The sequence below is a fragment of the Pseudoliparis swirei genome, chromosome 21, assembly GCF_029220125.1.
Source record: "Pseudoliparis swirei isolate HS2019 ecotype Mariana Trench chromosome 21, NWPU_hadal_v1, whole genome shotgun sequence".
NCBI lineage: Eukaryota > Metazoa > Chordata > Actinopteri > Perciformes > Liparidae > Pseudoliparis > Pseudoliparis swirei.
Window position 1 is genome coordinate 5,811,999 of NC_079408.1, and position 20,727 is coordinate 5,832,725.

The following is a 20,727-nucleotide window of genomic DNA, read 5'->3' on the forward strand; positions in this document are numbered from 1 at the left end:
TCGTTCTCTCTCTCTCTCTCTCTCTCTCTCAGCAGCTCCTGTCTTGCTGTATGTCTCTCTCTCTTCCGCTTTCCTTTACTGGAGAAAAGAGGAGTGAAAGCAGAGCAACAACTATACACAATCTCTTTTTTTTCTTTGTTCTTTCTTGATTCTTTAGAGACACATCTATATTTAAATGTTCAAGAGGAAACTGTATTATCAGATAATAGGAACAATATATGAGAGATACATACATGTTGTCTTTTTTTAAACACAGACCATCATCACACTAATAATAAGAAACTAAAGAAGCAGATATTTCTCTTGCGGGAGACCAAAAACGAGCTCAAACAAAACCAGAAATGACGTGACCACTGCGAGGACATGAACTCAGGTCTCCTGGATGAAAGTCCTGTGTTTGTTTGATCCGTCCTCACTGGTGTAGCTCATTATCAGACGACTCCAATGCTTTCATATAATACATCAAACTGGTCTGCCGGCCCCCGTCCCCCCGGCCGTGTAAACGAGTGTTCTCTCTAAACATCTAAAGATAGTATCTCCGTGTCGTGTTTCCGAGTGGCCAAACAAATCGTCCGTTTCAGCTTTAACGACCCACAATGCACCGCGGCGTTCGGCGTCTGGGTCTCAGCCCTTGAAGAGGATTCAAATCCCCGTCGCTTCAATTTTTTCCTCCACTCTTTTTATCACTTCCCCCTTTTTTCTCCAATTTCCTGCCTCATCTCGTCCTCTCTCTCTTCCACACAAGTGCTCTCGTCTCCCTATCAGTTCAATTAAAAAGATGCTTTGTTGGCCCTCAAACCACTAAAGTGTATCACATTAGCTATCTTTGTCTCTCTGCCTCTCAAGCACTCACACACTTCCTGCGCCTGCACTCTTGTATCTTATCCCTTTTCCACTCTCCCCTAGAGCCCTTGTCTGTCTCCGTCACCCCCCTTTCCTTTTTACACAAAAACATTTTCCACTGCGATTCCCCTCTTTTCTCTATCTGTCTCGCTCCGCGTCTTTCGGATCCCTCGCTGCTCCTTCCACGGCAAACACACCTCCTTATAACACCCCCCGGTCATCTTTCTTCCCCTCTTTCCATTTGTTTGCTGCCATCTTTTGTTCCCCTTTACACCTCATTCTCTCTCTGTTCTCCTCCATCTATCATTATCAGCCTCTGTTTCCGTGTCTCTCTTATCAGCCTGTCCTCTCTCTGCTCTCCCCCACCTTTCTCTCCCCCCTCCCTTTTCACCTCTTTCTGTGTCCTCTGTCTCTGTGGGGGCAGCGAGTGGTCAGGTCCACCTATAGCCATCAACAGCACAGGGCCACTGCCTCGGGCAGAGAGAGAGAGAGAGAGAGTGTGTGTGTGTGTGTGTGTGTGTGTGTGCTCGGCTGATTGGCACAGTGCCCAGACTCACCTCCTGTGGTGAAACCCACTCCTTTCCTTCTTAGCTGTGGAGTGATACCCAGACTAACACACACACACACACACACACACACACACACTCCTAACTGGCTCACAGACGTGATGCATAAATACACACACAGAAACATCTCATGAATACCCAGAGAGCAGAAAGCCAACTCTTCTATAACTCTTTCAACTGGCCTCTATGAACTGTGCATGCATGTCTCCTCTTTTATTGTGCCTACTGTGTGTGTGTGTGTGTGTGTGTGTGTGTGTGTGTGTTTCTTGGCAGACAGTGTGTGTATGCATATCACACACAATGGGTCTAACTTCCCCGTACTCCCTTTCTACAAATTGACGTGTGTATCAATCAATTTAGCATGTTTGGATTTAATTGTATGTACAAAGAGTTCTTCATCACAGTTTGGGACACGAGACTTAGAGCGCAACTTTATTTATATTTCCATTCTTTTTGGCTAAAAACTTCAGGCTCACAGATTATTCTCGACCTTTTTGTTTCGAACCTTTAATCGGGAATTTGTGATGAAATCTATTTCCCAGAATACTTCTGACAACTCACAGAGAAGTGTACTGGACCAATATCACTGTTACTGGATCAATATCACTGGTACTGGAGCAATCACAAAGAGGCCCAAATATAATGAAAAGTAATTAAGTTAAAAAAAGTAATTAAGATTGAAAAAGTTATGAAAAGTACAAAAAAGTAATAAAAAGTTAAAAAGTAATAAACATGTAATAAAAAAGTAAAAATAAGTAAAAAATTAAATTAAACAATTTAAAAAGTAATAAAAAAAGGAAAAAAATATATAAAGTAAAAAAGTAATGAAAAGTAATACAAAAGTAATAAAACAATTTAAAAGTTTTTTAAAAAGTACAAATATAATGACGAATTAAATAAGTAAAACAAAAGTAATACAAAATTAAAAAAGGAATACAGAAATAAAATTAAAAAAATAATAGTAAAGTAATGAAAAATAATAAAGTCATTAAAAGTAAAAAGTAATGAAAAGTGTCTTCTTCTTAACTCTGTTGCTTCATATTAACAAAGAAATCACAAAAAACGAAATGAAACCATTGACGTTCTTTTTTCTTTTCTTTTTTTAAAATCAACTGCCCGGCAGCTTCATAGAGGACCTATAAGAATGAAAGTGCTCATGTATTTATTGAACATTACACATTAGGAGTCAGCATTAGAGTCCTGCAGCTCGATGGAGGCTGGAAATAACGGCGTACTTCAAGTGTTTTGATTTGCACTCGGCTCACTAAGTCTTCTTCCTGACAGCCGAGGGTTTATTGGGGGAAGTGGGCATGTTGAGTCTGCATTGATTTCTGCTGCTTGTTTCGTGATGACTGCCAGCCCGTACAGTGAATCCTTCTTCCCTATATCATCAGAGAGGGTTTCTTTGCATGCCGGCAGCCAAACCAAGCTGTAATTCAGAATCTAATGATGCTCTCTCGGGTTGCTCTGGTGGAACATCGACACCATAAAAGTCATAACAAAACTTGTGGCAGGATTTTATTTTCCTAATCTAACAACTAGAAGCGAATAGGACCAATACGCCAGCTTTGGGAAACCGAATAGACGTGCATCTTCACGGTTATTAGATTTCACAACACAGAGTGGAACCACGTACATGTAAAAATTTTCATTTAGAATGAATCAACAATACAATGAGTTCATCATCACATTTATTAAGCTTCTCTTTGACCAAGAAAGGGGCTTTTAGAATGCTTTCTTAAATATATATTATCCGAAGATATTAGTGCGGTGATAATGTTTTTATATTAATTAAGAGGGCGTGTCTAAATAGTATTAATACTGATTTATTATTCAAAAGAAACAAAAGGTTCAGACCTCCATCCCACCCTTAAGAATTTTCATATTTTAAGTTGAGTATTCAGCTGAAAAACGTTTTTCGACCAAACTTTGTTGTGACTGAACTTGTATCTGTTGAAATGCCAAAATATTAAAAAAAGGTGCCTTAATCTAAATGTTTTTGGTTACTTTAAACCTTATGAAGAGGACAGGGAACTGGGACAGCAAGGAGTTGGAGCTGTAACGGCAGGAGGAGCGCCTGGTGTTCTATCAGTCCTCTGGCACATCTTGCACAGCTGTGTCACTCTTTCCATGTCATGGTCAACTGGCGTGTGGCTGCTGGCCTCCGCACACGCTCTCATATCTGCTCCTCGAGGCCTTCGGGCCAGACTTAAAAAACGTGAAACGCTGCGTTATTTATTCTTCGCTGTCTGTTGCGGTCTCGGTGTCGCTTTCCGGGTTTTTTTTTTTCCTTCTTCTTTCCCCCCTTTCCTTTTCCTCGCGTCCCCGTCTTTTTTTTTTTTTTTTTACGACTCCATTCCCTTAATGAGGCCGCCGCTGCTCATTTAGCGTAAGAAGTGTAACAGATAGACCGATACACACGGGGATATGTATGGAGAGCGACCACAATTTGTCCCAGATCCTTTCCCCAGTTACGGTGCAGACGAAGGCCACCGCCAGGCCAGCAGCTACCCCCCCCCCCCCCCCCCCACCCCGCTCGTTCCCTTACACTTGGACGCCAGCTCCTCTGTGGTTCCAGCCAATGAGCTCACTCTTATTGAAAATAACAGCGGTGACATCACCGTTTTTTTGGCCCGTCGCTGCTCCCACCCAGTCGGGAGTCAGAGGTAGTAACCCGCAGCGAAGGCTGGAAGAGGCACCAAAAAAAAAAAAAAGAATGAACAGAAATGAAAATAGAAAGTGGGGAGAGCGGGGAGGCGGGAAGATGTTTTTTTATTTAAAGGTAATAAGGTTGCCCTGCAGTCAGGAGAAGGGGAAGGAGAGGGTGAGGCCGGATTCAGGACAGACAACGGAGACACATTGACACGTTTATAAATAGATGCACATTTCTCCGTTGGCCTCCGCTGTGTTTTTGGCTCCGGCCACGTCTGCATCTCCCAACGTTTAATTTGTGTTGCCGGAGCGGTTCTGTTCCAGAGAGGCTTCGTCTTCACCTTTTCATACCAAACTTCCCTCGCTTTCTCTCCCCCTGGGGGTCATCAGCAGATGTACCAGCTGGTGTTCATGATACTACCTCACGTTGATCTCCTGACCTTTCCACTTTGACCTCTCCGAGAACCCCCCACACAGACGCACACACACACACACACACACACACACACACACACACACACACACACACACTTGATTTAAAGGCCAGTAGGTCTCATTCATACCGAGTGACACATTTACAAGGACATAGGGACATGTGTGCGAGACAAAATGCCTAATTAGCTTCTCTTTCTTTTGCATTGATGCGTTTTCAACACGACGACATAGGATGAAGGCCTATTAAACCGTAAAGATGTTATTCAGATAAAACCATCGCAGGTACGGGGGAACGGTCAACGCTGGACTCCATTCGGTCTGCCGAAGAAATCATGTGACCCGACTTCAACGAGGTTTCCATCTGAGTGTCGCAAAACATTTAAACACATTTTTTTTCCCCCTGAGCTCTGTTTTGAATCCGTGACCCCCCCCCCCATCCCAGAAGGAGACACACCTGTTGGTTCGCCAGTTTTGAGATTTACGAGCCATCCAAGGCATATAACGGCAGACACACATTTACATGTTGTGGAAAGCGTGGCTGAGTTTTTCTGTTGTTGTTGTTGTTGATGTTTGAGCTCATTGTAAGACCTGGAAATATGTCTTTTAGATTGGATATTGCCAAGAAGAAGCTATACTGTCTCCACAATTGTATCATCTGCATATAAATGTTCCCATCATCAAACGTCACGTCGGAATCAGGGCGTGACGGTATTTTAGAGTTTCATTTGGAGGACTTCCATCTCGAGGTGGTTCCTAAACCATGAAACTGTAGTGCCATCGAGGAAATGAGAAAAGTGCGTGAAGGAAATGATCGACTGTGTGAAATGCTTTGCTCGGATCGACAGAAGATGTCAGCGCGGTTTTGTTTTTCATTTTTTTTTTAAATGGTGTCGCCGCCGCTACTGGGTAAAAACCAGCAGCGTCCACATGAAGTCCCATCGTCTCGCCTCGGGGAGCACGGGGACAACGTTTCGTCTCCTCGTTGCCGCGATTTGAAGCGCCAGCCCTCGCGGTCACGACCTCACTTCATTAACCTTGAGAGAGTTAGTGTCACCCTCTCCTCCCTGTGATGTCATGTTGGGTGATTGGGCCTCGGGAGGGGGCTCAGAGGAGATTTGCATTTGTGTGTGTGTGGGTGGGAAAGATGGGGCGGCGGGGGGTCAAACTCTGTGGTAGAAAATAGGGGGAAGACGAGGGCGGGGGGGGGGGGGGGGGGTCCTATTTGTTTGTTTTGCCCTCCAGACGTGTCCGAGAGCAGATTAACCCAGCTACAGCCCTCTGGTTGACGAATACACACAGAAACGCACCCAGGAGGTCAAAGAAATCAAGACGTTGTCTTTTGTTGAAGATAAAAGCGACGGCAGCGAGAAATATTTGAGAGATAGGCTACGATGGAGGGGCGGGAAAAAGAAGACAGGAAGTCATGCGTTGACACTGTGGGACACCTCGTCTGATCTTCTTGTTTTAGTGCTAATCTTAAACCCTCAGTACCAGCAGCAACAGGGACCCCACATCTTGAAGATTTGTCAGGCAATGGCCGTCTTCGAGAACAGCAGCTCCACTGTTGCCAGGCAGAAATATTCTGCACGGTTCTGCAATAGTTTGAATGCAATGAATTATTTCTGGCATGATTTAGAAATTTTGGGGCATTTACGTTACTTTTTTTCTGTGCATATAAAAATAATTAGTTTTTTGGAAAGTGTAGTGTAGTACATTCTTTACGGTGCATTTACTTCCCTGAGTATTTTCACTTAATGGTACTTTATTCTTCCATTCAACCACTCTTTAAAAAGAAATTCAAAATCACATAAAAATTCATATATCACTTGCATGGAAATACATCAGTAATAATAAGCCTAAATAATAATAATTATTATTATATCATAATAATAATAATTCGTAAAGTGCATTTTTCTAATACATCTAGACATTTAAATTAAAAAAATGTCTTCAGTATTTTTACATTGTTTTCTATTCGAAAAAAGGTCTAAATACCTTTCCAACTAATGGAAACAGATTATTTTATCTTAAAAAAAATTATGTATGAATGTGTTAATGGTTTATTGTTTATGGTTTATTTTAAGCCGAGGTGACGTCTTGAAGTTGCTTTTTTCGCTCTCGCCAACAGTCCAAAGAACAAAGATATCACATATGCAAAAATATGAAAACATATTTTCCCTTTTTAAATGCTGCAGCCTGTGTATTTGGCATTTTTGTATGAAAACCAGTAAATTAGGGTTTAAACTGAACCTGAATCAAACAAACATTTCAAACAGCTGTTTTGTAATGTATTTTTTTACTGCATTTAAATGTGAACACCACCACCCAACACCAGCCTGCCACGCGTGCATGTGTGTGTGTGTGTGTCATTTCAGTGGGATTAAGAGGAAGGAGGTGGGATCGGGGGGGGGGGGGGGGGGGGGTGCAAACTGCAAACAAACGAATGAACGCCAAGCTCAAATTCAACCGCAGGTCGCCGAGGCTGGGCCCGGGGCCGACCGTGGTGTGGCTCTTTTGTAATGTATATCAAGTTCACCAAGGGCCTTTTCATCTGACAGCCCATTGTTAGGGGAGGCGAGCCGGCGTTCTGCTCCCCTCTTAACCCCTCCCGCCCGACACGGGAGCAGGTTGGCTTGCAATTGTTTTATGGAAATGTACGCGGGCCTGGCCGGGTGTCTGCCAGGCGAGGACGGAGGGAGGAGGAGGAGGAGGAGGGGGGGGGGGGTACTGTGTATCTGTGTGTGTGTGTGTGAGTGTGTGTGGGTGGGTTGGTGGGCGGAGGGGGAGCAGGGGGGGGGGGGGTTGGATGTGACGCCGACCCCGGCAAACGCCCCTGACCCCGAGCAGATGGCGAGGCAGCCTCTCTCCGCTGAGCCAGAATTAATAACGTGTACCATGTCACATTGTCTGAGATGGGCCTGCTGAAAGCCCCCCCCCCTCCTTACCCCCACCACCCCCCCCCCCCGCCTCCCACTTCTATCCTGATTTCTGCTCCCTCCCTCCCTCCCTCCCTCTCCCTCTCTCTTGCCCACCTTTCTTCCACAGTTCCTTCACCATTCCCCTCTGCTTCTATCTTTTTTGTCCCCCATGTCCTCCCATACATCACATCACTTGTCTCTTCCTTCCCCCCCCCCCCCCCCACCCACCATCTCCTCCACAGCTTCCCCGCAGAGTGCTTACTCTTCCAGGCACTCGTTCAGCTCATTCAGTCACTCACTCATTCATGTATTCACGTGCGCCTCATTCATCCTTCTTTTTTTTTTTTAACAGACACTCATTCACAGGTTTGCCCACTCGCCGAGGCTTTATGGGAGGACAATTAAGGCACCTGCGTTTCTAAAGCTCCCCCCGCTGAATGCCCGCCACCCAATTTCCTCACCCGTCTGTTCACACCGCCACACGGCCGTTCACTCGCTCACTTGTTCTCGTACCGGGCCTCGCTCGCTCGCTCGCGTACGGAGTCGCTGGCTCAGCCCGATTCCCCTCCGTGGCGCTCGGTCACGCCGCAGATGAATCTGAACACACGCCTTGTTTTTTAAACCAGTGTCGGTCTTTCATTCATAATAACGCTCCCCGAAATAGGCACATTTGAACATTCTGGTCCCACGCGGCCGTGTGGACGGGGAGTTTTTGTCGAGGGGCGATTTATGGCCGTCGTGTGACACGTTTTGGGAGAGTCTTATTTTTCTGGTGCACATGCTCGCGAAAAACATTTCTTGGCAGAAATGGTCCAAAAGTGCAGGTGCAGAGACTCAAGTGACCAGCACGCGGCCAAAAGTGGGATTTCTAATTTTAGTGAGGACTAATGTTCAATAAAATGAGCATAAATCACCATGACTGACGCGTAAACCCAGACAGAAACTACGACTTTATCTGAATTTGTTAGGATATGGCCTTTAACAATTTAATTCCTACATTTCTGTTCTCAATTCTCAAAATTACAATAATTCTGAAGCTTTCAACCACATTTTGTGGTCTTCTAACCACAAAGCACAGCACAGCCGTAAACTAAAGTATCAATTAAAGTGAAACTTTGACCCGTCGATGGCATTATAATGTCAGAGTCACCAAAGTTATTACAATTCCTCCTGAGGGGGACATGAATGTCTCTCCCACACGTCATGGCAATCCATCCCATAGTTACAATACTTCGGTCTGGGGCCAAAACGTTGTGTGGATGTCCGCTATCTACTCTGTGGGTGTGGATCCATCACAAATATTTGCGGGGCCTCCCTCTCTCGCTCGTTCTCTCCTGGCTGCCAGGAATGGATAAGAGGGTCAGGGGTAAGTTCACCCCCCCCCCTCCTCTCCATCCTAATCACCAGTCCTCTTCCTGCCCCCCTACCTGCCCCCCCCCCCCCCCCCCGCCTCTATCGGCCTCCAGACAGACTGCCTGGGAGATGGAGGAGGGGCCACCGGGTCACGGCCTCAGCGCCGCAGTCACTTGGCCACAGAGTGTGTGTGGGCGTGCACATGTAGCTCGCTCTCTATCACCTCTTCCCCTTTGTGTGCGCGTGTGTCATAGAGTCTTTTTTTTTTTTTTTTTTGCGGACGAGGCAGGCACCGCAAAGTGTGTGTGTGTGTGTGTGTGTGTATGTGTGTGTGTGTGTGTGGGCGGTAAAGAGGCAAAGGCCAAGGTTTTAGAGGTTCACTTGGCTGAGGTTTGTCCCCCTCTAAACCCCCAGCAGCCAATCAGGCAGCGGTTAAGAACACACAACTGACCAGTAGGTTAAACAACAGCATGCACGTCCCCACCGCCCAAATGCACAGGCTCTGGTAAAGCATGCCCCACTAATCACAACACGCATATCGCTTCTTCTTTTACACTCTTGACCTCCTTTTATGAAAGGAAAGGAGATAAGGCCGCCCCACAATTTTTTGCAGGCGACCACATATAAACCATAACAACAAAGAGGGACATGAGGTCGTGCTTAATTCAGCATCTTTGAAACTGAACAATGAGGCAGTTTAGTCGTGATAATTCCTTTATATTCTACTTTCATTTATATTCTCACCTCGTTAACCCTCCTGTTACCTTTACATTTACTAATATATTTTACCCTCGGGGGTCAATTTGACCCCAGCAATTAAAACCTCCAGAAAATTATTAGAATTAATATTGTTTTCCAAGTTTAAGTGTGAGGTACTTTATGTTTGTTTGTTGACTACCTAAATAGCCCTTTAAATATATAAAAAAGTTGATATTTCTTAGATGTTTGACACAGTGAAAAACAGCCTGGGGTCAAATTGACCCCAAAGAACACCGACGTTAAACATTGAATGGGGTCAAATTGACCCTAAAGGTAACAGGAGGGTTAATAAAGTAATACTTTCTACTTTCTGTAGTCCATCTCCTGAACATCGTAGTTTCACGACTTTACGACATAATAAATAAATGGGAGTAAACATACAGAAGCGTCATCGCGGGAACATTTCATTGGACGTATTTCTCCGGGTTTGAGTTGATCTGTCCAAAGTACTTTGTACCCACTAATAACTGTCCATAAATCTCTTCTGCCGTGATGTAATTCATCCGTCACTCGCTCTGGTTAAAGCAACATTAACATTATGTATTGCAACACTATCGGGCTGCTCATGGGAGCCTTCACCAGACCCGGGCTTCAGAAGTCTTAACTGACCGGGGCGAGCGGCCAAGCTAAACGAGTTATGCCCTTAGTTCACTGGATGTGAACGTCCCAAGAGGGTTTTCACAAAGTGGAGAGCTTTACTTTTGTTGGAAGGGTCCATTGTTATGACATTTTGACCTTGTTCCCGATTGGTCTCTTAAGGGTTTGAATTTTGGTCGAGTTTTTCGCTCTTTTTTTGTTGTCGTGTTTTTTCTTCCTTGGGCATAACCTCTCTGAAAACACTGGCTCCCGGCCTAGCCGACCGCGATACCGAATATTTAGGCCGAGGAGATGACGTTTCAACCGCATCCCGACAACAAACGACAGAACCAGTGTCGAGGTTCGAGGATTCTCGAGGCCTTTACGACCCGAAATCCAAGGCCTCGGACTCGTAGGCAAACAAAAAGGGGTCGTGTGGAGATTTAGTTTGGGGCGCTGCACGACGCATCGGCTCATATTTTCCGCGGTGGAACGTGGACGTCACTCACAGAAAGCGAAAGTGACCGCGTGCTTCGCAGCCGACTCTCCGAGGAAAATCGCTGACGCGGCGAAAAGCAAAAAGACTAAATCGACTCGTGTTACCCCTCCGTGTGTTTTACGGTTAACTCGACTCTTTTGTATCGCTCTCGCTTGTCTGACGTCAGTCACGTTTTTAAGATGAGTCCACAAGCTGACATAAAATGAGGAATCCGTGATAATTCCCGTTTTTTGGGGGAATCTTTTTTCGCCGAGTGGACCGTGTGGCCCCACAAATAAGGAACGGCAATGTTTTTCTTGAGCTTCACTTAAGGAAATCAAATATATTATCAATACGCTGCTCAAGGGAGTCTCGGTGAAAGCTGTCAAGGGCCTGGAGGGGCGTTGTTTTCCCATGTGGACCAGGAGTTGGAACCAGCAACCTTTAAGAGGTTCTCGGGGATCCTAATGCACCTATTTCCTAAAAAGAGCTACCAAGCTATCGGAATTAAGCTCTTATTACAAGTTTGCTTATTTGCTTTCTTTATGAGAGTGAGACTATCTGTGTGTTACGTCCAGAGCTGGAGACGGGTCATTGTTAGCTTAGCTTAAAGTCAACTAGTCTCCTCTGGTCGCCTGGCAACCAGATTGAGCAAACGGCACGCAATGTTTACCTGGTTATTCATTAATGCGCTTGAGAGTTGCTGGGAGGCGGATTTGGAAACATTCTCTACGCCCATGTCTACAATGCATTATAAACATTCCTTTATTCAGCTATTTATAGCATCCTATAATTAGTCATACTGCTTTCCAACAATCATAACACTTTACAAAGCATTTTATAATTACCTTTAAGGTCAAGTATCCAAGTAGCTCACAATAGCCGTTCACTCACTGACATTTTGATTTGCCAGGATTAGTGTCTTTATGATATTATGATCTTGTTATTGTGCATTAGGATCACCGTTATAATGCGTGATATTGTTATTAGAAGTCACTTTTGGGTGCTCCTTGTGTTCTTTAAGCGACGTGAAGTCGCTCCTGAGGTGGAGGCCGACGAGCAGGTTATAAGCGGTCCGTGTTCGTGATTATTTATATATTATATTGGCTTTCTGTTGATTAATCCACAGAAAGGCTTTAAATAACTCTTGATTCTTTAAATAAAGGGGTACAAATATCAAGAACAACGCACAAAAAATGTTAAAAAACTGATTAATTAGTTTCATTGCGACAGACGCTCCGTGTTTACCGTGCAGACGCGAGTGTGTTATCGATCTTCTTATCTAATTCTTGGCAAGAAGAACACATAAGCATGTATCTCTAAAATGTTGAACTATTCCTTTAACACGTATACACAAGGTCAACATTCTCTTCTCACTCTTACTGAAAGAAGTACTATAATTTGAAGGATGTCGGTGATCATGATGATGAAATAAAACACTGTATATATTATTATGTTCCGGTGAAATCTTACGATACAATGCGTCTCATACAGAGCGAGTGAAAAACATATGTTTTGATGCCCCCAAATATGGGATTTCACTTCATTTCAGCACGCTGGTACGCTTTGAATCCCAGAAAATGTCAAATTCTTCAAGGGACAGTTCGCGAGCGCGAGTAAAATGCCTCGATACTTTCCATTACATAATGCATTCGACATATTCTCAGAGCTCGTGATCAACTACCCGGAGGCTGATTCAAAAGGATGGCGACAGGAAACGGAGCCAAGTCGGACCCAGACCTGCCGCTCTTCGATGAAAAGGCCGAGAGGGAAAGCTGTGTATGCGTGACGTCTCCCTTCGAGGGACACACATGCTGTTTTTGTGCTTATTGTGGCGATAATCAGATTGTAATACGACAATATGAAAGGCTGTAACATGTAGAGGCCGTGGATTGATTGTAAAGGCTTTTTATTAAAGCTATAAACTGTATTTTTGTTTTGTTTTAAATGGGAGAGAGCCTTCAAAGCCGCTTCCAGTCAATCATATCACATTGCTTATTTTCATCTGTCATCTACAGGCTACATGTCAAGAGCTGCCAAAATAACCTGTCCCGGCACAGTTCTCACCCCCGTGTCCGCGCGGCAGCTTGAACTCACCGTGAACCGAGCAGGTCGAGGGAAAGGGGAAACGTCTCTTTCCTCACGCCTCCCATCGGCCCTCCCGTCTTTTCAAAAGACTCGAGGCTTGCAAAACAGGCTCCATCGCTCCCCTGACAGTCTGCAAACTTATCACCCCGGCACCTTTTTGTTCTTCTTCTTCTTCTTTCCTCTGGCTCTGTGATGTCTAATTGTAATGACAGTCAGGTGATAAAAAATAAAAAAAACAGAGTAGAAGGCGTGCCAACTCTCGGACTCGTCGGCCTCACCATTTGTCAAGCTGCCTGCCCCCCCCCCCCTCCCCCCCGGGCGATCAAGACAGATGGAACGTGGCGGATGGACGGACGGGGACGCCCTTCCCTCGGCTGTGAACTCACTCACACGAGACGGACTCGTTTCATTAATCTTGCCGACGAGGGCGCGCGATACCATCACGTTGTTGCCGGGCCTGAAAAGCTTGTTTCCCGCGTCGATGTCAAACTCAGATTTCCTGTTTTCTGTCTGGCAGCCGGCCGGCGCTCTCAGCGTCCACGTTATCGTTGCGTCTCGTCTCGCTCTAACATTTGACCCAGTGTCTCCCTCGCCTCTCTCTTTCTCTCTCGGTCCGTCGCGCTGTTTTTCACTCTGACTGTGCGTCTGCTCGTTTCAGGAAGTTGCGCCACCCCTCCCCGGCTCTGTCGAATGACTTTGAGTCAAGGAGCGGCTCATCAGGAAACTAGAACTAGAACTTCCTTCATCGTCTCGCTCTCTCCCCGCGAGGGTTGCTGCAGGTACTGGAACCCAAAAGCACGACGATCTGTGCCATCGCAACGTGACTCTTTCGTAGTTTTTATGAACGAATACCGGTGTTGGATGACAATTATTTCATTCGATGAATTGACAGGAGGCCAAACCAGCGATCAGACAGAAGGGCCGATCGACACCGATGTGTACAGTTTCCACACGAGGACCAGAATCGTTCTATCATCTCCCGTTCCTTCTGATCCGCGGGCTTCAGCAGTGAATTTTTATAGACCCGAAGCTTCTGGCTTAGTCATGATTGCTCGAATTGGCTGCGTCTCAATTAAAATACATGTTTTTGTTCCTCCTAATGAGAGAAGGGTGGAGTGGGGGAAGATCGAGACAGCTGTAGAAGCTCACTGCGTGCTCATTGATTTAAATAAATGCACTGGTGAAAGAAATGTGTGCTTTTTGTTCTGCCAATGAAGACTATAAAAAAATTAATGTTTCCAGATGCATGGAAATGTCAAGGAGGGCCTCTAGGAAAGCGTAGTTCATATGTTTGAGGGGTCTTTAAAGCATGTTGTGTGTTTTACAACAGCCCAAAAGGTCAACGTTCATATCCTGAATACCACTAAATGTAAAAGTTAACATATCCTCCAAAAAAGAGGCCTCTTCTCCTCTCCTATTTTGCTCCCATTCTTTCTGAAAAGTACTTGCACTTGTGTCGCCTTTTTTCTTTTTCTTAACTGTGTTCAGCTGTAAAACATTTGAGGAAACTTTATGCTTCCCCATTCAACTGAGTGTAACTGGAGGTTCTCCACCGACTATAAAAAAGCGAGGGAAAGGAAAAATGGTTGAGGGCAGGATGAGGTCCTCGTCTCTGTGTCTTCACAGTGCGGGCGGCGGGCCAGCCACTCTCATGCAAAACCTCATCCCCGCAACTCTTTTCTCTTGATTTTTTTTCTCTCTCTCCCTCTTTTTTTCTGGCAGAACAGTCGAAGTTCCATAAAAATGAGTTATGCATCTGAAAAATATGAAATTAGTACAGTGTACGCTGGAGAAGACTGCGTCTGCTACTTAATACAGAGGAAGTGTTGCGGTGTGGGAATAGGTATAGCTACAATATTTTTCTTGGTTCATATTCAAAAAGCTCGTGGGCATTTTGTGAAGTACGCTTCTAAGCTTTCTTGGCGGGAGTTGAATGAGGAAATGTATGCCGCTCTTATTTATGTCTGTAAAGTAAATAAAATAAAGCTGGAGCGGCTTATTAGCTTAGCTTTGCACAAAGGAAACAGTTAGCACGGCTCTGTCCAAAGATGACCAACACATTGAAAGATCAACAATTTAAAATGTTATTAGAACATTTCTTTAATAATTACAAAAACCAAAAACAACAATTTCTGGGTTCCAAATGAGCGTAATTCACATAAAGTCAAACCCTTTAAACATATAACACCCAAATATTTCAAGATATTAAAAAAAGCTACTAGTTAAGATAATTAATGCATTTAAATATTGTGCAACTCTGCCAACTATTTGTGTTTTATGTCAGTGTTGGTCTTTATTCCTTCAGCCAAACACATTTACAAGACGACTGCAGCAGAGACAACAAAACAGACCTACGTGAAGGTTTATGGCTTTCTGACCCCTCCCTGATAAACAAGAATGACCTGACCCGCTCTATGGAGGACTCAAAATGACTTAAGTATAAATAAATAAATAAATGCATGAATAAATATAGGAATAAATAAATAAATGCTTAAATAAATGTATACATAAATAAATGCTTAAATAAATGTATAAATAAATAAATGCTTAAATAAATGTATAAATAAATAAATACAGTAATGAATGCAAACAGAAAGGCTGATCATTCTCTATCATATGGCCTCCCTCGTACTTTGGCTGTGGTTTGATCTGTGAGGACGGTGGTCATGGGACTCCCCAATGTGATGTCAAATGCACTAATCTGTCCTGTATTGCCCATTCACATGTGTTTACACCATTGTTTCCACTCTCTAAACAGGAACTGCAACGTTACCCAAGGGAATTGTAAATGTGATGTGGAGAAATCCCTTTAATTCCCACTCTTATTTAGAGTCAGCGTGTCCTTACAGTCTCATAACCTCTCGTGCACGTTGTCTCTGGCACTGGGAAGTATTATAACATTTAAAAAAATTTAATTGCGTCTGTAATCACATGCAGCTGTCAATGCTGAATGCTGCAGAGACGCCACCAGGAGACAGGATGCGCACTGCACACGTGTGTGTGTGAGAGCCTGGGAAAACGCGAGTGGTTTACTCGCCTCTCGCGTTTTCTCCCGCGAACTGATCCGTGCCGTATTGTATTATCCGGTAAACACGTGGGAATAGTATTTCAGCGCCACAAGATAAACAACTTCCCCGCTTCACGCACATCTCGCGATAGGGGACGCTCCCTCTGCGCTTGCCTATTGTGAGAGTTTTCCAACTCTCGCGTGATCTTCGAAGTTTCCCACGCCTGTTGTTGTGGCGTCTGCCCTTTTCGCTCACTCTCTCGCTCTCTCTCTCTCCCCCCCCCTCTCTCTCTCTGTTGCCGCTACCCGCCGCCTCCCCCTTTTTCTTCCTCCCCTTTCTCTCCGTCTCCCCGGTCCCTACACCTCCAGTCTGCTTCTGTTGTCTCGGCGGATTGTTGGGCGGCGGGAGAGAAAGGATATCGCGAGTATTGGAGTTTTGGTGAGAGTTTGTGGAAGATGGCGCCTGTTGTGACAGGGTGAGTCTGAGATTCGGGGCTGGTGGTTTGGGGGAGTGCAGTTGAAGAGAATACAAGTTATTACCACGAAACATCTTGATTTTAACCCCCGCGCTGTAGCCCGGTTACACCGGAGTGTTTAGACCCCCGGTTTAACCGCGAGAAGCCGTTTCTTTGTCTCAACGTGCTTCCGTGCGAGTGTTTCTTCTTCTCTGACTGTTAACGTTACTTGACTGTTGCTGCAGTGTTTGGCGAGCTAGCTCCAGCTAAGCGACACTTCACCCGCGGTGGTCTTTTCTTCTTCTTCTTCTTCTTCTCTCCCCTCCCCAGACAACGGCGAGCTGTAAGCTAGCAGGCTAAAACAGCGAGCTAAACACAACCCATTGAAACATGTTTTTTTTTTTAAAACACATTTTTTAAAAACAATTTAACGTGTGTATTTCGTCTCGCTTCACGTGACTAGTTTACACTGAATCTTATTTAATAATCGCCGGGTCCGGTATTTATTTCCGCCAATGTGCTCGCGCGCAGCACGTTTACTAACCGGATTCACGACTCGGCGCAGCTAGCTGTCCGATAATGGACGTTAGCTAGCGATAACCGGACTGAAACACGTTGCGGCTTTGTGAGCAAGGCATACCCACTTTTGGCAGTGTTTTTTGTTATACCGCTGACTCTTATTTGTAAAGGTAGTTTTTTTTAACGCTTTGCTGTAAAAAAACAAACGACAACAACCTCCAACTTGGAGCCACCGCATGCAGTGACTAGCCGGGCACTTTAACGACTTGGTTCTCCGCGTAAGTGGACGACAGCGCTGGGAAACTGTATTTACTACTTTAAAAAAAAAAAAAAAAAAACGTTTTTCTTGTGTGAGCAGATCGCCAGTGAAAGCGACAACCTAACCCCAAGGTGCATCTAATGACACAATTCGCCGATACACATTTAAAAAAACCCTACCACAGTGTGCGTAACCCCCTCACATCACCGCAGAAATGATCCACATCTTTCATTTAGTTTCATATCTACTGGTGAGGATCAAAGTGAAGCTTCCTTCCCCTAAACAAGTTGAAATTATTTCCTCTAATATCACAATAACTATCTGCTCACACCCCGGTGCATGGTGCACATTCAATAATTACTATCAGATCATAACATCTGTAATATGCATGTGATCCAAGGGGTGTGTATTGGGGAAATTATCCTAGTTAGAGAATATCAACGATGTATGTTGCATTGTTTTGTTATAGCCTCAGTAGTTCAACCATATTATTCAATGTAAATACACTGTAGCCTGGACTTGGTTGCTGTGTTTGAGCCGATTGTCTTTTCTGCTTTGGTCAGTCTGTGGCGTAAACCCTGATTAACATGATTTTCCTGCACATTAACGAGACGCAACCTTTTTATTATTATTTATAATCCCCACAGACAGCTCAGTGGGTGACAGACATTATCTGCTTCTTGGAGGTGTGTGTATGTTGGAAGGAGAAGGGCGGGGGGGGGGGGTAGCTGTGCATGTTCATTTGGGGCTTTCCAGCAGACCTGAACTGATTTCAGTTGGGGGGGGGGGAGAGTAGGCAGAGGGAGGGAGCAAGCTAGAGGGCAGGCGGGTCAGGTCTGGGTGACTGGCCACCTGTCCAGATGATATCTTCACATTCATGTGTGTTTGGCTGTGTGCTTCTCTGTGAGTGGGGGTCAGTGTGTGTGTGTGTGTGTGTGTGTATGTGTGAGTGTGTGTGTGCTTGGGTGAGAGAGGTTTAACAGAAAATTAAAGTGCCATACGGGGTATTTTTTAGCTGATGGCAGCCCGTGTTCACATTAACGGTTTGGAGGCATCACAGAGCCTGACCACAGCCCGTTTGATTGGCTCTGCCGTTACACAGGGAGGGGCTCCACAACCACCGGCTTGTTAACGGTATTACGCCTCCCTTGTAATCGCATTGCGGAGAGGTTGTAGTTATGTTTTTGTCGTTAAATTCAAAGTCACGGGTCAAACCGATTCTACCGTCGTTTAAGGAGTAACATTTTTTGTTGTTGCTTTAAGACGTTGCTTATTGTACGTTTCTTTGCAACATGTCACGAATATACACGCTGCTTTTAACAATTCTTCTCATTCTCGAAATCTCCTCAGGTTTAGGCAACTAACCCACTTGTTTGTGTTCAAATAAAAACCTTCCGGCAGAAACCGCTGCAAGCAAACTTCTCCCGTCACCTTTTTGGGGCGGCTAACACATGTAAGAATCTGGAACTGACAAATGTTTGGCATTTTTGCTTAAAACATGTCTCAAATGATGAATCAATCGCCAGAATTCATAGGGATGCCCCCCGAAATCCAGTTGTAAATGGGAACAAGTTCTAAGTCCAATCCGGAGTGTTGGTAAGGTCCGGAGTCGACGGTTCTGCTATCTGGAAGTGAGATTTGTCGAAAACCTCTCTGTCAGTGTCTCTGCACAAGGGACACACACACACACACACACACCTACTACCCCCGGCTCATTATACAGCGTGGAACGCACATCATGGCAGAGAGAACAACAAGATCGAAAGTGTGGCGACGGTTTACTCGATGAGAATACGAGAATAAATAAAAGCAGATTTTTTTTTTTTTAAGCTGCAAATGAATTTTTCAATATTTAAGAACTTTTTGCATTGCCGCTAAAGAAAGTGTATTTGTTTACTTACCAGGTTAATAAAGCAATGTTGATTATTTCTTAAATGTCATTTTTTCCCACAAAAAATCTTTAAAAAAGACCGATAAGGGTACGAGGAACCGACTCGATACGATAGGAGTACTAGTATCGATTAAATTCCCAACACTAACCGTCCCCACTGACTAATCATTTCATCTCTCGACGACAGCTACTCTTGTGCTCGGGTTTAAATGACCGTTTGCAGCGTTACACACGTGCTCCTACGCTGCTGCGGCACATGTCGGTTGCCACAAGAAAATGAAAAAAGTGGCAAGTGGCAAAAAAAACCCCGAAGAAACGGTGTTGCTTTTCGTAATTCTCCCTCCTCTCGACCAGAGAAACCGACTGATGGCTGAAAGAGCGGCGCTGTTCACCTGGGATGACACGCATGAATCACTTATTTCAACACGGCTCTGCCTTCGCTATGGGATTCCATCTTGCTCCCCCCCCCCCGCCTTGTCCCTCCGTCCCTCTGCCAAAAAACAAAACGGAAGAGCGACGGCGTCTTTCATGCCAAAAGCCGCGCGTCTCCAGTAATGCTGCTGAGGCTTTCTGTGGGACGCAAACCGGGCGTTCTTGTATTTGTGTAAGCGTACGAGCGAATGAGCGGGCAGTTTGTGAGTGTACCTTACAGAAAAGTTGTGTGTGTGTGTGTGTGTGTGCATCCATCCCCCCTGAGTCCTCTCCTCTTCCCTGCTTCCCTTTTTCATGAAAGGAGAGGCACAGAGGGAGAGCAGCAGATGTCGAAGCGCTGACCTTTCCGGGTGGCAAAGGCTCGGGCTCGAGTCAAAAAGACATGCTGGGTTACCCCACCCCTCCCACACCCCCAAAGCGGCAGCCCCACGTCATCCCAACCACCCGCACCCGCCGCCGCCGCACCGATGGATAGGTTAACAGCGGAGATGACACGAGGCATCTGATCCGCACGTCACCTCGGTATCCAGCAGCCTCCAAAGCTGCCCTATATCCACCCAGAGCGGTGAAGATCTTCAAAGTGGGGGTGTGGGTGGGGGTGTGGTCGGGGGTGGTGCAAGCCAGAGGGGGATCTGTACAGAAGTCACAGGCGTAGCTCCAACGCGCCACCGCCAGACATCTTTCGGGCTCTTGCTTTGGAGGTTCACGCGTATCCATTACTTCACACGATTGAAATATCCCCCGAAGCCGCCGGTTCCTCTAAGGGTTCAGATTCAACTCGTTCGGCGGAGCGACGACGCGCCTCTCAAAGCACCGCACGCCTCCGGTCCGCTCGATGTCTCCGTTCTCCCGTTTCTCTGTTCGCTCCGTTTCCGTCTCGGGGGAGAAACCGCGGGAGACGTCCGAGGGGATAGAAATGCACATTCCTGCGTAATCTGGCTTGGCTCGCCGCCAGCGCGGCGCTCGTCTATTCGCGGTCGTCATCCGCGCCCTTCAGCGCGCTCGAACCAGATCCCTCCTGCTTATTTGTAGTCGGTTCCTTTTTACCTTCGCATTCGAGAATGCGGAAGGTTATGTTTTGATCGCTGTGTATTTATTTATTTATTTATTTATTTGTATGCGTGTTATTCGCATAACTCAAAAAGTATTAAACCGAATCTCATGAAATTTGGTGGGATGCTTGGTTATTATCCGGGGACCATTTGATTAGATTTTGGGATCGATCGGCACAAAGGTCAAGGTCATGAAAAGGTCAACATCTTCTTTTTACCATAGCGCGGTCAATTTCTATCCAATTGGCATGCAACTAATGCCGAAATGTTCATAATTCAATGCCCAATCTTGTGATATGCGAAGGTATGCGCTCTACCGAGTGCCCGTTCTAGTTGGTAATGCGTTTGAGCGATGCGTTGGAGGGCATTGCGTTATCTCATTTCTCCAAACCCAGGGCCTGATAAAAAGGAGGTTGGATTTCTCCCACAAAGGCCTCGCCGAGG

At 45.4% G+C, this 20,727-nt stretch overlaps 2 protein-coding genes across 4 annotated transcripts in view; one reads left to right on the forward strand and one right to left on the reverse strand.

Moving 5' to 3' along the window:
• man2b2 (mannosidase, alpha, class 2B, member 2) overlaps positions 1-12,897 on the reverse strand; it is a 35,219-nt gene extending 22,322 nt beyond the window's left edge. The window contains exon 1 of the mRNA XM_056442285.1: positions 12,678-12,897. The gene's annotated coding sequence lies outside the window, so the exon portion shown is untranslated. The remainder of the gene's footprint in view (positions 1-12,677) is intronic.
• Positions 1-20,727, forward strand: part of rbpjb (recombination signal binding protein for immunoglobulin kappa J region b) — a 75,464-nt gene that overhangs the window by 14,019 nt on the left and 40,718 nt on the right. The window contains exon 1 of one of the 3 annotated variants that reach the window (XM_056442287.1): positions 16,052-16,151. The exons of the other annotated variants lie outside the window; for them this stretch is intronic. Within the exon in view, the coding sequence (XP_056298262.1) occupies positions 16,132-16,151 (20 nt within the window). The 5' untranslated portion in view covers positions 16,052-16,131. Of the gene's footprint in view, positions 1-16,051; positions 16,152-20,727 lie in introns of those variants that run through there. 3 annotated transcript variants of the gene reach the window in all.